The sequence below is a fragment of the Schistocerca americana genome, chromosome 4, assembly GCF_021461395.2.
Source record: "Schistocerca americana isolate TAMUIC-IGC-003095 chromosome 4, iqSchAmer2.1, whole genome shotgun sequence".
Taxonomy (NCBI): domain Eukaryota; kingdom Metazoa; phylum Arthropoda; class Insecta; order Orthoptera; family Acrididae; genus Schistocerca; species Schistocerca americana.
The window spans coordinates 726533452-726551989 of NC_060122.1; the positions used below are offsets into that span (position 1 = coordinate 726533452).

Here is an 18538-nt window from a genome sequence, read left to right on the forward strand (position 1 = left end):
GCGGAAAAATAATCTAAATGACATGTGGAAACATAAAGAAGTCTGAACATATCGTCCTTATAGTAATATCGGATTTCGTTGTTATCCCAAAACGGACTTGAAGAGCGTACGGGACCCACAACTACATCATTACGCTCTGTTGTTGAGTTATACTCAATACCTGTGCAACAGTTCATCATGTTCTCAGAGAACACGGTTCACTGAGCGCAACTTACTGTTTAGGACGTTACCAGCACATCAATACAGTGTAAAAATGAATGAGCCACTAAAAATGAATACTAGTAACTACAGTTAATGGTCTCATGTGTAAACAGACGATAACACATTAAGGAAAGGTTCTCAGCTTGTTCAAGTCAAAGATAACCGAGCTAGAACGGTTCCGAGCAAAGAGAAATGAGCACGCCAAGTTAAGAATAGAACAGCTGGACATATTGAACTGAAGTTAATCTAGACGGCGGGTGAGAAAGTTCATCGGTTTCTGGGAGACGGGGAAGATATAATAAAAGACAGCAGCTCGTGAAAGAGGAGATGAAACAAGTCTGCAAAAACATGAAAAAATGCTGGCAGAACGTGGAAGCAGCAGAGTGAAAAATAACGTAAAGGCTACCAAACGAAGGTCCATAGATGGCTTAAGGAAGCCTTAATAGTTAATAATAATAATTAATATTATTATTATAAATATAAACTAAATACGACAAAGAATGAAACAATGGTATAAAATATCAGATCACGACTAGGCAAACGTTTTCACACTGCAATGTATTTGAAATGAGGCAGACTCCTGCGTTCTCGTGTGACAGTATCATCGCGCTGTTTTCCAACAGGACAATGCTCGTCATACATGGCACGAGTCTCTTTGAACTGTCAACGTTATATTGAGGTACATTCGTGGCCAGCAACATTCCCAGATCCGTCCCCGATAAAACGTGTGCGGGATCAGCTCGGACGTCGAACAGTTGTCAAATGCTATCTCCAGTGCGGTTCCAGGCATTCGTGGACGCAGACGCTCGTCACGTTAAGCAACGTTTGTAATCTGGAACATAAATGTGTTACGCAATTAAGAAACGTTACTGTAACATGTGGAAATTAACATGTGTGATTTACTCGTTATTTCTCTTGCGGATGCCCTTATCAATGTTTCCACAAGGTTCCACTGTTCAGAGATCCCTGGTTTTTCATGGGGCTCTGTCGAAAGTTTAATTATAACCACCCTGTGTATCAGCGTCCGGCAACGGCCTTGCCGCACTGGATACACCGGTTCCCGTCAGATCACCGAGGTTAAGCGCTGTCGGGCGTGGCCGGCACTTGGATGGGTGACCATCCGGGCCGCCATGCGCTGTTGCCATTTTTCAGTGAGCACTCAGCCTCGTGATGGCTAACTAAGGAGCTACTCGACCGAATAGTAGCGGCTCCGGTCAAAGAAAACCATCGTAATGACCCTGGAGAGCGGTGTGCTGACCACACGCCCCTCCTATCCGCTTCCTTACTGAGGATGACACGGCGGTCGGATGGTCCTGATGGGCCACTTGTGGCCTGAAGACGGAGTGCTGTGTATCAGCGTCCGACACCGATTGACCATACTCAAGAATTAGTGTGCTTGGGTAGCTCAGTTGGTAGAGCACTTGCCCGCGAAAGGCAAAGGTCCCGAGTTCGGGTCTCGGTGCGGCACACAGTTTTAATCTGTCAGGACGTTTCATATCAGCGCACACTCCGCTGCAGAGTGAAATTCTCATTCTGGAAGTTTCTAATGATGTTACCTCCATGTACTGAAATGTCGTCTGCGAACAGCTATGCAAGGTTGCAGTCTTTTTCAGTCTAGTCCTTTCTGTGTAAGTGAACATCAACGGCTCTATCACTCTGCCTTTAAGACACGCTAGACGCTCCTTAGCTGCCGGTGGTGCCCTTGCATGAAAGGTTCACAGTGCGCTAAACCATAGAGACCTGTAAGCGTGTAAATGAAACATCGACAGTCTTCGTTGACTACATAATGCGATGAGTCACTGTTGAGCCACTTCTGCTCCTCAGTTGCTGCATCGGTATTTTGCCGAGTCTATGCAGTGGCGCCCACGTTATGAGAGCCGTTTCAGTTCTGAGTGAGAGAGATTACGAATGCAGCTGACATAGTTAAGCTTGCGGACCAAACATGCGGGAATTTATTTCCGTCTGCCTCGAAGCTGCGATTAGAATGTTGGCGGGAAACGACGACGACTTAAACGGCGACTGGCATGCATGCATAAGCAGAGCATCCAGCGGTTGATTGCTGCGCGCCCAGGGTCCTAGGTGTGGCCGTGCAAGCTTCCATGTACAGAGCAAGGCCGCTATTAGCGCCCGGCGGGTAATGAATGCGCTTACTGACTACCGGCCTTGGGGCCAGACTCTGACTACTATCACCTCGCTCAGCGCTTTCCTCATTGCAAGCGCAAGATCGAACCTGACGAGAACTCAGTACTGAGGACGGATCGTAAAAAACGTCTTCAGTATGTGCATTAGATTTCTGCCGAAAGGCAGAAATCCAACTCACTTATTTTTCCGTACGTTTAGAAGCGATTCTGATGAAAAGACATTGTCCGAAGCCAGTCTGTGAGTAGATTAGATAACGCTACATGGGACGCTCTGATTGGGACACACGTTTATTTCACGCGTTGCCGTAGGTTTCATACCACCCAGGTCAGGTGAACTTACAAAACTATTATCTTAGAGTTGTCCTGACTCTTACATGAACCGCCACGGGGAGGGGAGGGAGGGAGGGAGAGAGAGTGGGAGAACCAACTAACTGTCGATTTATTACGTTTATTATTAAGAAAGATGAAATCAAATGACGTTCTAGAAAACGATGTACTCTACAATCATTAGAGGGACTTTAAGCCTGCACCATGAACACTATATCTTCTTCTTTATATAAAGAAAACCAAGCTTAAATTCGTAGAAATGATGCAGTGTCATGTATTCGAGCAATTTTCTGCTTTTTTTTCATACGTTAACATTTCAGTCCGTGGTGTCCACTAAAAGCATTTCTACCCATGTTCTCCAATAGCCTGATCCACTGGAGCAATTTCACTAGAGACTACGTTCATAACCAAAGAAACGTATCGAACTTATTTTTTTTCCTGGTGAGATGTTTTGACGATAACGATGCGGAGTCAAAATTCCTCCGGCAGCATTCAAATACCTCAGCAGCACTCACATTTATGCTTTTGCCTGCGGTAAAACCCACTTCGAAAAATATGATGTAGGTCACATACGTACCATCGAACATACCTTGATACTTCAAGAACTGTCACTGCCTAGAGTTTCCTTACCGATCTGGTGTCATTACCTAAAATCTAAAGGTTTCTCAATCTACAGAGCAGGGTTGTCATTGCTGATGCGGTAACAGTTCCATGAATTAGTCTTGTGACTCGCAACACACACACACACACACACACACACACACACACACACACAGACACACAGACAGACATAACTTAATCGCGTAGTATGCACGCCGCTGAGGTATACGTCCCACTCAGGGAGTGCTCCATCATGAGTTGTGATTAGCACGCCTTATGCCTACGAACAACATGGGTATGATGTGGACTTTAGCAATCCAGTACTAGTCCGCTTGCCAGTAATAGTCTGCTATAATTAAAACTCAGTAAATGCCACCCCGATATATGACTGTTTCTTTTATTATAATCGCAGTGGTGGTGCGATGCTAATTGCTTCTTAATTGTATTGTCAAGTATAACTGATTTTAATTAGCCGTGGTCTAAAAGAGAGCATTTTATTACAATAAACTACTGTAATGTACTCTTTTTAGAATCTTTAAATGCTGCACTGATGTATGGTTATTTTATAATTAACTGAATTTCCATTGTGGACCTCGAATTAAATACTTCACTACCATATTGGCGCCTAACGTGTGGGCTTAACTAAATTCAGCACCACAGCACTAAGGAGAGAAGATTCAGGTATTATGGAATAATTTGACAATTTGGAATACCGCGCACCACTTCTGAGGGGTCCCATGACGCTGTGTAGTGAACGCAGACTGCTTGCCGGATTTGCTTTCTTCGCTGTACAAAAACGCAGGTTTCAGTTACGTGAAATTTCTGCAGGTTAAGTTTTCAAAAATCTGTATGAAACATTAGTGTGTCTTAAGACATAGAGATTAAATGTAATAGCTATTCACAGGATATCAGAATGTTCAGTTTCATTCTGGAAACATCCCCCAGGCTGTCGCTCAGCCACATCTCCGCAGTATCCTTTCTTCCCGGAGTGCTAGTTCTACAAGTTTCGCAGGAGAAATTCTGTGAAGTTTTGAAGCTACGGGACGAAGTGCTGGTGGAAATATATCTGTGAGGAGGGCTCGTTATTCGTGCTTGGATAGCTTAGACAGTACAGCACTTGCCCACGAAAGGCATAGGTCTCGAGATTGAATCTCGGTCCGGAACAGTTTTGACATGCCTGGAAGTTTCGCAGATATCAATTTATTATCCAATGGCTGCTTTTTCTTCAGTGACAGATAGGATAGCCGGCCGCGGTGGCCGTGCGGTTCTAGGCGCTCAGTCCGGAACCGCGCGACTGCTACGGACGCAGGTTCGAATCCTGCCTCGGGCATGGATGTGTGTGATGTCCTTAGGTTAGTTAGGTTTAAGTAGTTCTAAGTTCTCGGGGACTGATGACCTAAGATGTTAAGTCCCATAGTGCTCAGAGCCATTTGAACCATTTTGAACAGATAGGAATTTCTCCAAATGGGCATGTTGGGTTATATGGAAACTCAGAGTCCTGACGCACGTGTTCCTTGTTATTTAATGCGTTCTTATGATTCGCTCTCTTGTTAACCGAAAACTCTGACATTACCGTTTGAGGTATCACCATCACCGTAAAAGGAGACGTCGAACAGAGATACTAAATCTGTGACATCATCTGTAGTAACCTGTTCTAGAAAAGTCAGTCCGCAGCTCGTGGTCGTGCGGTAGCGTTCTCGCTTCCCACGCCCGGGTTCCCGGGTTCGATTCCCGGCGGGGTCAGGGATTTTCTCTGCCTCGTGATGACTGGGTGTTGTGTGACGTCCTTAGGTTAGTTAGGTTTAAGTAGTTCTAAGTTCTAGGGGACTGATGACCATAGCTGTTAAGTCCTATAGTGCTCAGAGCCATTTGAACCATTTGAATCTAGAAAAGTCAGTTAGAGTTCGAAGTAAGAGTTTAGCAACAGGCCGAAGGCAAAAAAGATTCTAAGGCTGGCGAATGAAAATGAAGAAACCAGAAACCTCCAAAGCACAGGCGGCGACTCATCAAAAAATTACAATTTACTTCGAAGTGCGACTCCAGTGGCGAAGATGTATCTTCCCATCCTGATGTATGATCTAAAATGGACTTCGTACCATCTACTGCACGAGAGACGAAAAAGGAGAGATCTGAGTGCTATGTGAGTGCACTTCGATTGTGCTGGCGCAGATAAGGGAGATTATATTTGTGATTTCTGCAAATAAAATAAACTGAGTTGGCTTACTAAGTTGCAAAACTGTAGGCCTATTACGTATCGTGCAGGGTCGTTAGAATTAAATTTTCGCTACTTTAGAGGATCTCCACAAAAAAACTTTGTGGAAGCAACTGTAAGGGCACGTGGAAGAGAAATAACGAATAAACCCTCGAAGAAAACACATTTTTAATTCCTAGATGAGAAGGTGACATTTCTTAATTGTTTACCAGGTTAGAAACGTTGCTCACTGTGACGACGATCTGCACCTTCGACAGTCTGGAACCGCAGCAGAGATACCATTTCACACCTGTTCGCAGCTCTTTGCGAAAGGTGGACTATGAAATGTTCAATTGTCGGACAAACCTTGTGCACTGCTTGAAGATCTTACACTGCGTGTAGCATTCTCAGCTATTGCATCAGTAACGTCTTCAACAATTTGTGGCGCAGTTGGCCGTCGGCCTCTCCCAGGACCAATTCTCAAATCGCCAATCAATTCGAATTTCCGAATCATGTTCTTCAAACGTGGTGCGGTAAGAGGACCTCTGGCCATTCCTTCAAAGCGGCGATACTCGCGAAGAGCAGCACCATTGCTGTTATTTTGGTAAAGTAGCTTTACGAGTAATTCCCCTCTCACCTTGTTGAGACCCTTGCTGACTTTTTCCGACTGTAGTCCACACAGATGCTTGTGTTTCAGTCCTACGTCGCCGCACCTGTACGTAATGGCAAGTCATGACATTAACGCTACTAACGCAGCAAATGCTGCAGGACACAGTCAGAACATCATTCCTATAAAGTCGGATATCCATACAGTAATAAATAAATATCCATACAGTAAAATGTTTTCCGTCTAGTACATGTTCAAGTAGCGAAAATTTAATTATAACCACCCTGCATTACACATTACGTATTTACAGACTCCAGTTACATCTCTTTTTTTTTGCCAAATATAGTCTGTTCTCTACATTTTCAACTCTCTTTTCCATACTAGGCGACTATGTCATATTACTCCCAATTTGATCCTTTTTTATTTAATTTATTTAAAAAGAATAAATGTTTGAAAATACTTTTTTCAGACGCTACGACAATAAACTACAATATGTACTCGTTTTTGGTATTTTAATCATTTATGTAGCAAATTACGATAAAAATGTAAATGGTACTCGATAATACCCAAATCTAGGGGTCGGGAGAACTGTCGGAACTATTAGACCTATGTAAAAGAAAGCAGCACGGATACTAGAATACAAGGTAGGAATTAATCGCAGGCGAGCTGTGAGGTGTGACGTCACCGTGAACCCTCGCGGCGCGCCGCAGTGCATTGGAACTTAAAGGCACACGGCGGGCACACATTTAACTTATACGCAGGTATGAATCTAATCGAGATTTCCAGGTTTTATTGTCTTATTATGCTATATGTATGACTATTTTCTTCTATATTCGGTGAAACGCTAATGTATGCTTCCGAACTGCGCTTTTCTCGCATTTTGTTAGTAAGATTGCGTTTCCACAACACTAAGGCTTAAATCAGTATAAAACTACGTGGAACAATAAATTGCCCCAGTCTTCTTTTTAACAACGACTTCACTAAGAAGAGGATATTTCCATAAGTCTCTAACAAAAGCTGACGCTTTATATGGTAGGCAACGTAGAGCTGCAGCCTGTGCAGTGTCTTCAGATGACCAGTTAGTACACCGTCTTTTGTTGCTAACAGTCAGAAAAAGAGCCCTGAATCACTTTTTGAACACATTTTAATTTCATCTAACTCAGCCCCTCATCGAAAGAGGTGGTCTGCAAATCTGCATTCTTTTACCTAAGGTCTTTTATTTCTGTTTCCATAAATTCTAGTTGTTCACGTAAGCACGCACTGTCGCATTTAAAAGTAATGTTTGTTTTCATGTTTATGTTTTATTAAGTGGTAAAAAATGGTTCAAATGGCTCGGAGCACTATGGGACTTAACTTCTGAGGTCATCAGTCCCCTAGAACTTAGAACTACTTAAACCTAACTAACCTAAGGAGATCACACACATCCATGCCCGAGGCAGGATTCGAACCTGCGACCGTAGCGGTCGCGCGGTTCCAGACTGTAGCGTCTAGAACCGCTCGGCCACTCCGGCCGGCGTTAAGTGGTAATTTCTTCATTAAGTTCGTAATCTATTTACCCGTAAAATTACTCTGATTCTTTACGGTAGCTTCGTCTTTGGGCCCGATTATTTATCTCATTATTAGGGTCGTTACTACACCCTAAATCAGCACTGGAGGATGAGTTGGAATAATCTTAAACTTGCGTTTCGAAGGGATATCAACGGTTGATTTTTCCCATCCCATTCATCATTCTAATGCGCGAAATGTATTGATCAGACACAAGTACCGTATTTTGAACTGAAAAAGAATCTGCACGGTTACAAGAATTTATCTATTTTCGTTTCGTCTCATTGTTTTTAGGAAATATATGACACTTGTTTCCAAACTCATTTACTTGTCTGTGTGGTTAGCACAACTGGCGATAGCGCAGCAAGCCTGTATTTTTTACTTACCAACTTAATCTAAAAATCCGTCACTACACTGATAATTACGATGTAGCTCTGAACTCAATCGCTGTTAACTAATAAAAATTCACACTGCCGTGAACAGCCTTGTTTTCGCTCGTAAATTACTACAGAATATGCTATGGCAATGGAGAGCTACTGACCGCTTCTGCCGGCCGCTGTGGTCGAGCGGTTCTAGGCGCTTCAGCCCGGAACCACGCGGGTGCTACGGTCGCAGGTTAGAATCCTGCCTCGGGCATGGATGTGTGTGATGTCGTTAGGTTAGTTAGGTTTAAGTAGTTCTAAGTTCTAGGGGACTGATGACCTCTACATCTACATCTACATTTATACTCCGCAAGCCACCCAACGGTGTGTGGCGGAGGGCACTTTACGTGCCACTGTCATTACCTCCCTTTCCTGTTCCAGTCGCGTATGGTTCGCGGGAAGAACGACTGCCGGAAAGCCTCCGTGCGCGCGCGAATCTCTCTAATTTTACATTCGTGATCTCCTCGGGAGGTATAAGTAGGGGGAAGCAATATATTCGATACCTCATCTAGAAACGCACCCTGTCGAAACCTGGACAGCAAGCTACACCGCGATGCACAGCGCCTCTCTTGCAGAGTCTGCCACTTGAGTTTGCTAAACATCTCCGTAACGCTGTCACGCTTACCAGATAACCCTGTGACGATACGCGCCGCTCTTCTTTGGATCTTCTTTATCTCCTCCGTCGACCCGACCTGGTACGGATCCCACATTGATGAGCAATACTTAGGTATAGGTCGAACGAGTGTTTTGTAAGCCACCTCCTTTGTTGATGGACTACATTTGCTGAGGACTCTCCCAATGAATCTCAACCTGGCACCGGCCTTACCAACAATTTTATATGATCATTCCACTTCAAATCGTTCCGCACGCATACTCCCAGATATTTTACAGAAGTAACTGTTACCAGTGTTTGTTCCGCTATCATACAATCATACAATAAAGGATCCTTCTTTCTATGTATTTTCAATACATTAAATTTGTCTATGTTAAGGATCAGTTGCCACTCCCTGCACCAAGTGCCTATCCGCTGCAGATCTTCCTTCATTTCGCTGCAATTTTCTAATGCTGCAACTTCTCTGTATTCTACAGCATCATCCGCGAAAAGTCGCATGGAACTTCCGGCACTATGTACTAGGTCATTTATACATATTGTGAAAAGCAATGGTCCCATTACACTCCCCTGTGGCCCGCCAGAGGTTACTTTAACGTTTGTAGACGTCTCTCCATTGAGAACAACATGCTGTGTTCTGTTTGCTAAAAACTCTTGAATCCAGCCACACAGCCGGCCGGAGTGGCCGTGCGGTTCTAGGCGCTACAATCTGGAACCGAGCGACCGCTACAGTCGCAGGTTCGAATCCTGCCTCGGGCATGGATGTGTGTGATGTCCTTAGGCTAGGTTTAGTTAGTTCTAAGTTCTAGGCGACTGATGACCTCAGAAGTTAAGTCGCATAGTGCTCTGAGCCATTTTTGAACCAGCCACACAGCTGGTCTGTTAGTCCGTAAGCTCTTACTTTGTTTATCAGGCGGCAGTGCGGAACTGTATCGAAAGCCTTCCGGAAGTCAAGGAAAATGGCATCTACCAGGGATCCGGTATCTAATATTTTCTGGGTCTCATGAACAAATAAAGCGAGTTGGGTCTCACACGATCGCTGTTTTCGGATTCCGTGTTGATTCCTACAGAGTAGAATCTGGGTTTTCAGAAACGACATGATATGCGAGAAAAAAAAAAAAAACTCAGATGTTAAGTTCCATAGTGCTCAGAGACATTTGAACCATTTCCTTGACCGCTGGTTGGGTTCACTCTAACCCCAGCGGCGGGAGTTGCTACTGCGCAGACACCTCGTCATCCTTACCGTGTCTTCTACTATCCGTGGCTAGCAGTACTTGAGTAGAATCAAAACACAGAAAGACAAGCGTGGCGTGGAACAGACTTTAATGCGGCGAGTACAATGGTCACGACAGGAGACACCCCCGGCGCCGCCTACGCGCCTCGGCCTTGACGCGGGCGGCTGCGGGCTGTCGGGGCGGCGGCGGCGGAGGACGTGGTGGAGGGGGTGGAGGCGGGGGCGGCGGAGGGGGTGGCGGCGGCGGCAGGCCGTCGCCGGCGGCGCGCGGCGAGGGCGGCGCCAGCAGCGCGGAGGCGCCCCTGGTGGGCGGCGCGGCGAGGGCGGCGGCGGCGGGCAGCGGCGGCGGGGGCGCGGCGCGCACCAGCCACGCGTGCTGCGACAGCCGGTCCGCCGACCAGCGCTCCGCCGGCAGGCGCGCCATCAGGCCGCGCAGCACCTCCTCCGACACCGCCTCCAGGCTGCTCGGGAACGTCACCTGCCGCCACGCGAGCTCTCTGTCACTGGCCACGCACAGTCGCACAGGAGGACACGGCAAGTGCCGTAACCGGATTTCCCAGGAACTTGACCTTGACGGAGTCAATATACACTGAAGCTTCAAAAAACTGCTGTAGGCACGCGTATTCAAATACGGGGATATGTAAATAGGTAGAACACGGCGCTGCGCGTATATAGGACAACAAGTGTCTGGCGCAGTTGTTAGATCGGTTACTGCTGCTACAATGGCAGGTAATTAAGATTTAAGTTAGTTTGAACGTGTTATAGTCGTTGCACGAGGATGGGGATGTGCCATTTCTCTGGCGCGCTGCGTATCCGGCACTATCGATAGCGACTTGTATTTCTGTTTCCGTCTGGTTCGGCCTGCGCAGGCGCTGAGGCGGCTGCTGCCCTCTGGAGCGTTTTTCGCGGGGGGCCGCGCGCGCTCGGCTCGGCAGTTGGATTCGCACCGAGCTGGTGATATTTTGCCTTCCGCCCCGGCACGGAGGTGTCGTCTCGTTGTTGGCTGCTTCGTTGATTTGGGCGTTGGGCAGTGTGGCGTATTGATGATGTGGTGTAGTGGACAACTGATGGATCCCCGCACGCGATCGCTCGAGGTTCTCCGCCTCTGAAAAGGGTGCCACGATATCGCTTGGGTTTCCGCACCCAGGAGTTGTAAGGACTGCAGGGCAGCCTTTCTGTGTGTTTGCTCTGTCCGGTCTGCGTGGCGGGGTTCGTTTCACCTTACTTCAGCTGTTGTTTATATTTTCTGCGTGATTCCGTTTTAGCCGGAGTCAGGGTGTCGAGTTTTCCGCTGGTGTGTTCCTGGTCGTCGCCCCTGTTTTCCGCCTCGGGGGGCAGCCGTATCTGTTGGTGGGAATTATTTGGCAGTGTGTGTTTTGCGTGGACCCGATGTGCTCACGTGCCCTGATTCTGAGTTGAAATTACTGTGGAGAGGCTGGCTCGGATGCTGGAGCGTGTGTTATTGATTTTCCGGCATGCTGGGGACGGCGCGCGCACCTGTTCCGTTTGTGATGTGGCAGCAGTCTGATATTTTTATGTGTGCTTGTTAAGTTGCTAGCAACTGCTTTTAGCCTTGTGCTTACTTATTTTTATTTAAATTGCTGGGCATTGTCATTTGTCTGTTCTTTTACCTTTATTTATTTGTAGTGTCAATTAAGCCTAAGACGATGTCCAAGGTGCTAGTAATTGATTTTAACCTCGTGTGTACTTAATCCTATTTAAATTCTTGGGCATTGACATTTGCTTGTTCTTTTACTCTTATTTATTTGTTGTGCCAGTTAGCCCTAAGATGATGTCAGACCTTGGCATCTGTCAACCTTATTTTGGCTACCAGCGCTCAGATGTAATACTGCCGGGCCTATCCCGGATTTGTCATTAATTGAGAGCCTTTTATACTGTATTTTTAGTAGTAGGTTTGGCAAGTGCACTTGCGTATGGTATTTATTGTGTCCCCCCCCCCCCCCTTCTTGTAAACTGATTTTGGCAAGATTGCTAGGTGGCCTGTGTTATTACCTATGTTTGTTTGGCCGCTGCTGTAGTCGTAATATGTTTTGACCGGCAAGCGGCCCATGGTGGCGAGAGTCTGAATGTGTTTTGCGCTGTTGATGTTGGGCTTTGCCGTACATATATTTAGTCATGTACGCGTTGTTGTGTTAAGCATTTTAGGGCATTTTTAATTGAGATACCTGTTGGATATTTTATCACTCTTTTAAAGAAGGTATAGGAAGGAGTAACTTCAACTGAAAATTTAATTGTAAATTATACATTTGTGCTTCACATTTAAAAATTTAACTGTCTTAGGTGAAAGTATGTAGTTTAATGCACAATGGTTATTTGTTAATGTATCAAATTGTAAACAGTTCTGAAGTTTCTCTGTTTACCTGTGGTATATAACATTTTTATTACCTCGTATTGTAAGCAGCTTGTTTTGTTTGTGTCACTGTAGTTTGTAAGCCACAGTGTAATTTATTACAATTAATTAATTGTTTTGGGGAAATAAACCTTGAATTGTATGTCCCCTTTTCATTAACCGAATCCCATCCAAATCGTCCGCTCGGGGGATTTTCCCGTACGACCATTTCACGAGTGTACCGTGAATATCAGGAATCTGGCAAAACATCAAATCTCCGACAATGCTGCGGCCGGAGAAAGATGCTGCAAGAACGGAACCAACGACGACTGAAGAGAATAGTTCAACGTGTCAGAAGTGCAACCCTTCCGCAAACTGCTGCAGATTTCAGTGCTGGGCCACCAACAAGTGTCAGCGTGCGAACCATTCAACGAAACATCATCGGTATGGGCTTTCGGAGCCAAAGGTCCTCTCGTGTACCCTTGATGATTGCACGACACAAAGCTTTACGCGTTGCCTCGGTCCGCCAACACCGACATTAGAAACATGTTACTGGCCGGACGACTCTCGTTTCAAATTGTATAGAGTGGATGGACGCGTACGGGTATGGAGATAACTCTTGAATCCATGGACCCTGCATAACAGCAGGGGGCTGTTCAAGCTGGTGAAGGCTCTGTAATAGTGTGGGACGTGTGCAGCTGGAGTGATATGTGACCCTTGATACGTCTACAAACGACTCTGACAGGTGCCACGTACGTAAGCATGCTGTCTGATCACCTGCATCCATTTCTGTCCATTGCGCATTCCGACGGACTTGGGCAATTACAGAAAGACAATGCGACACCCCGCACGTCCAGAATTGCTACAGAGTGGCTCCAGGAACACTTCCTCTGGCCATCAAAGTCCCCACACATGAATATTAATGAGCATATCTGGGATGCCAAGCAACGTGCTGTTCAGAAGAGATCTTCATCCCTTCGTACTTTTGCGGATTTATGGACAGCCCTGCTGGTGTCAATTCCCTCCAGCACTATTTCAGACATTAGTCGAGTCCACGCCACGTCGTGTTGCGGTACTTCTGCGCGCTCTCGGAGGGCCCTACACGACGTTAGGCAGGCGTACCAGTTTCTTTGCCTCTTTGGTGTAAGAGAACACGTGTCTCTGCTTGTCCGTGATACTCCACCGTTTTTTCAGAAATGACCGCCAAAGTTTTCGAGGTATTTTCCGCTACTTCGCGTGCGTTTTACCGCTCGGTATCCTCAGACGAAATGGTGGCACAGCGGTTAGCGCCGCGGCTTCTTAATTTTTTTCCCCGTTTTCGAAACCCGATTATTACTTTCATTTTTGTCTTTCATTTATATACCTATTTAAATACCTATGTCTGTAGAAGATTACTACACGAATGTTTTACAATGTATATTGTATAATGTCGTCCTTATTAATCTACTAATTTTATGTCAGAGGTAGGAATTAAAAACATAAAATGAAAATAAAAAGGAAAGAAAATTTGAAATTGTTTTCGGTGAAAGTTTTCTAGTGTATCTTGGTTCATAATCAACTGCAAGCGGCAGTTTATGGAAAAGCGGTCCGTTATGCGTGGTTTGCCACGGCGTTATTGCCAACGCGTGAAATCTTCAGCAGTGTTATGGACGTATCTTTCCCGAGTGAGATTCACACGAAGAAATGTCGCTGTGCCAAACTGTCCTTCGCGTGATGCTCGTGGTCTTCGGAATATCCATGTTTCGGATGTTTCTACGATCGGTACCATCCAAGGGAATGCAACAAATCTTCCTGAAGATTAAACATAAGAACAAAATATAACAATTAATGTAAGAACGTATATAAGAATGAAATATAAGAATACGAGACTTAAAAAGATGGTGACCGCTGAAAATACCATATACACATATATTATATAATAAATTTGTAGGCCTAATACTTATTGTAAAACCCAGTTGTAATTTTACAGTCAATGTAACGTTATTGTATCCTCTAACTTGGTAAGAAACGTTCGTGTAGCAACCATTTACGTAGATGGGCAGAAAAATAAAAAAATATAAAATAAATAAAAGCAAGAATCGGGTTTCGAATGCGGGATGCAAAACTGGAAGTCCGTGAGCTAGCCACTGTGCTAAAAGGCATGTGAAATATCTCGAAAATCTGAGCGTCGTTTTCTCAGAGACGGTCGAGTATCTACGGACAAGCCGAGACAAGTGTTCGCTCATTTTGGTTCCTCTTCCACTGACGGAAGTTTCCGGGAAATTGTGTTACGGCACTTGTCGTGCTCTCCTCGTCAGACTAGAGCACTACAAGCGCTTGCTCGATCCGCGTAGCGTTCTAGCGGTGGCTGTGCACGAGAGAGGGAGCTTGCCAGCAATTGCCGAAGATGACCGACACCACCTCGCCGGGTGGCGTAAGCGCTTCCATAGTCATGTGGATGCGCAAATGCCGCAAAGCTGCAGTGTCCGCAGGTTGATGCTCTTCTGCTGCACTAGCGCTGCTGCTTTATGACTAGCAAACCGTCACGTTCCCTTAGCCGTGTGGAAAGGATCAAGCACATACGTAACTGCACGCTTCACAGGCACACACGCGCAAGCGTTCTGCGCAATCGTGCTTGGGCATGTGCAGGATAAATTTGCAGAAGCCTCAGGATTGTACAAGCTGCTTGACACGTGGCTGAATTTCAGTTATGCAAAGTTGTGTGGTAAGTTCCTATGGGACCAAACTGCTAAGGTCATCGGTCCCTAGGCTTGCACAACTTAATCTAACTTACTCTAAGGACAAAAACCATGCCCAAGGGAGGACTCGAACTACCGACGGGGTGAGCCGCGCGAACCGTGGCAAGGCGCCTTGGACATGGCGGCGCAGGCTTGTGTATGCATATAAGTGGCAGCATGCTTGAACGTATGTATCACGAACAGAGAGGCAGCTGCAATCATTCGGCAGTAATTTGATTTTTTCAAACCCGTTAAATGACATTTTGTACAAACATCAAATCACAGCTGTGTATTTCATGTGTTCATAACTCCTTGCCGTCACGAAAATCGCAGTGTTGCTCTTATTCTTTAATGTGATGTAATGGAATTCCTGATGACTGTATCCTTCTTTCTAATCAAAGGCGTAACGATGACAGAAGGTTCAAATACGATGGCTTGCTCAAAAGCAATATCTCCGGATTCGAAAATTCTTCAACCATATTAAATAAAACGAACGCTATTAACATAGAAGGGATCGGTTGGTAGGACATGTTCTGAGGCATCAAGGGATCACCAATTTAGTATTGGAGGGCAGCGTGGAGGGTAAAAATCGTAGAGGGAGACCAAGAGATGAATACACTAAGCAGATTCAGAAGGATGTAGGCTGCAGTAGGTACTGGGAGATGAAGAAGCTTGCACAGGATAGAGTAGCATGGAGGGCTGCATCAAACCAGTCTCAGGACTGAAGACCACAACAACAACAACAACAACAACAACAACATTCACATTCTACACCTTTATTCTCCGTGTCTACATATTTGTCAACATAGGTTGCAACGAACTCATTTCTCGCAACAAGAGACCAGTTTGTTGATACCGTCACTGCAGAATGTTTGGCTGCCTTGACGGAGCCCGCTGTGGCCGAGCGGCTCTAGGCGCTTCAGTCCGGAACCACGCTGCTGCTACGGTCGCAGGTTCGAATCCTGCCCCGGGCATGGATGTGTGTGATGTCGGTAGGTTAGTTGGGTTTAAGTAGTTCTAAGTCTAGGGGAGTGTTAAGTCCCATAGTGCTCAGAGCCATTTGAACCATTTGAATTTGACGGAGCTACTACCTCATATCTGCTTGCACTGATTCATCGCTATCAAAATGAAATCGTCGAAAGTGTTCTTTAAGTTTTGAAAATACATGAAAATCGGTTGGGGCCAAGTCGGGACTGTACAGAGGATGATCGATGACACTGAACCCAAGGCTTCAGATTGTTGCAGCGCTCGTGTTTGGTCTGGTATGCTGGAGGAGTGGATGCTCTATGTGCAGATGAACGCTTCGAATTCAAAACTCGATTATAGCACGCTGTTTCTCAGGCGCCAAGATAGTTACTTTCTCCCCGACGTGTTACACGTTACAATTCGGAGCCCTCTAGCGGCAGACGGCTGCAAATGTGTAGACACGAAGAATATAGATGTAGAATGTTTATACCATTCATTTTATTTATAAAGCTTCTTAGAATTTCTACACAAAAGACACGGAGGCTACAGTTTTCAGCACGCCCTCGTACATTCGTCCATTCATCCGGAGTTAAACATGCCAGGTCACTGACTAATCATGCTTTAATCTACAAATTATGTTTCCTTTTTTTTCCTACAGAAGCAAATAAGCTGCCAAAGGCAGCATATCGTCGACTGAACTCGACATATTTCTGGTACAAACTGATGCTTGTAGGAGCACCGAGGATGTAGAGCATATATTATTACCACCAACTTTCAAATCGCACAATGATCACCACTCAAAGATAAGGGAAATAAGAGCTCGTAGTAAGGCGTTCAGACAGTCGTTTTTCCCTCGCGCGATCCGCAAGTGGAACAGAGGGGGAGAAATATGACTTTGGCGCGAATTGTACCCTCCGCCACATACCGCTTGGTGGCTAGCGGAGTATATATGTAGATGTAGATGCTCGTGCCGTGTGGAAGCGCGTGCGTGCTTGCGAAAAGCGCTAGCGCGAGGGTTACCTGTCAAGCACGCAGTTACGTGTGTGGCCACCTTTAGATCGAACTCGCCAAGTGCTCGCCCATTCGCAACTGTGAAAGACTGAACCTCGTGCATAGTGAGTAATGGGAAACGACTGCCGCTGACTCGCCCTGCCGCTGGGATGCAGTGCTCTAGCTCAGACACAGCACAGCAGACACTATTTATTTACAATAGTAATCCTCAGAACTCTACGACCGTTTAAGCCTGAAATACAAGCACACTGGAGAAAACGTGTCACACAGCTCTGTGGTCAGTTGATAGAGATAGCTTGTCGTCGACTTGCACACTATCTGGTGTGGTCGGCTGTCACCTGAGCACAGATGTATGTGACTAATGTTTTCTGCATGTGCTTATATTTCAGACTTAAACGATATTATATATTCTTTCCGGACGTCCTCTATATTACACGATCCTTTTTTCCGAGGACAGCCTACACAAAATCTGACGCGGCGTTTAAAAAGCGCCAGTCCACGCAAATTAACAAGCTCTCGTTGAAAGATACGTAATAGGATTACGTAGTAGGATTTACTAAAGCTGCAGTTCGTCATGCTGCGACTGTAAAAGGAAAAGAAGATTAATGCTCCGATTGTCTCTCTGCTTTACCCATTACAAGACTGGAAGGTACCATATCGTCTTAGACCCTATATTTACTGGACTTTTTTTTTTCTTCTTTCTTTCGGTCCCTAGTATCGCCTCTGAAAGTTGCCAACCCTGCAGTCTTAGCAACAACAGTTCAGGTACATGTATTCCACTGTCAAAGGTTCAGAACGGTTTTCGCTTAGAATTTTCGACTCTGTCTTTTCCACGTCATGGTCCCTTACCTCAAATTGATACATTTACTCTTTTCCGTCACGCCTGAAAGTGTGTTACATCGAAACCGAATCACTCTAAACGGAGTGGTCAGAAACAGCCTGGAAAGCTTGTAAGGGGGTTTAAGGGTAGGTTGTTAAGAAAAATAAATTCGATACGTTGTACCGTTTCCGAGCTATTTAACACTAAATTTAGCCAATCAGGGCTTTGCGCACGCAGATTCGAGCGGCCCTTGTAACATCCACGAGATAAATTTTAGCTACAGTACGACGAGAGGAAATTATGCCTCTAACAGTTATAAACATTATCTATCCGACATATAGAAAAACAGTAAACTAAAACAAAACGACGACAAATATTAATTATTTATATAATATTTTATGATTAATTGGACATATCGATGGGTATCATACAAAGACAATGATTAAATTCCTTTTATGATCTGCGTTCGTCTTCCTTTGTTTATACCTTTATTTGGTTGGCTTTTGTAGGTTGCGGACGCAAGACGCATATCAAACTGAGGTCTGTTAAGAAATTGTAATTATTTGTTAATTATTACTTGAGAATGGAGTTCATTAATATTATAAACATGAGTGAATAATTAATTGTAACTTTAATTCCTCTCTCAATAAACATTATCTGTGTTAATTATTTCTTTCCGCTGCAAGGAGCGCAGCCATTGATGATAGCGATTTGTATCGCATTTTTATCTGTGTTTCTTAAGAAAGTATGAAAGGTTTGTTTGATGAAAGTTAGTCTAAATAGTGCACAATATAAA

At 45.1% G+C, this 18538-nt stretch overlaps 1 protein-coding gene and 1 pseudogene across 1 annotated transcript in view; one reads left to right on the plus strand and one right to left on the minus strand.

Moving 5' to 3' along the window:
• The window catches only part of LOC124613746 (serine/threonine-protein kinase stk11-like), a 57669-nt gene that overhangs the window by 30795 nt on the left and 8336 nt on the right, over positions 1 to 18538 (minus strand). The window contains exon 3 of the mRNA XM_047142463.1: positions 10217 to 10356. Coding sequence (XP_046998419.1) covers positions 10217 to 10356 — 140 coding nt within the window. The remainder of the gene's footprint in view (positions 1 to 10216; positions 10357 to 18538) is intronic.
• LOC124614397 lies at positions 1228 to 1345 on the plus strand (annotated as a pseudogene).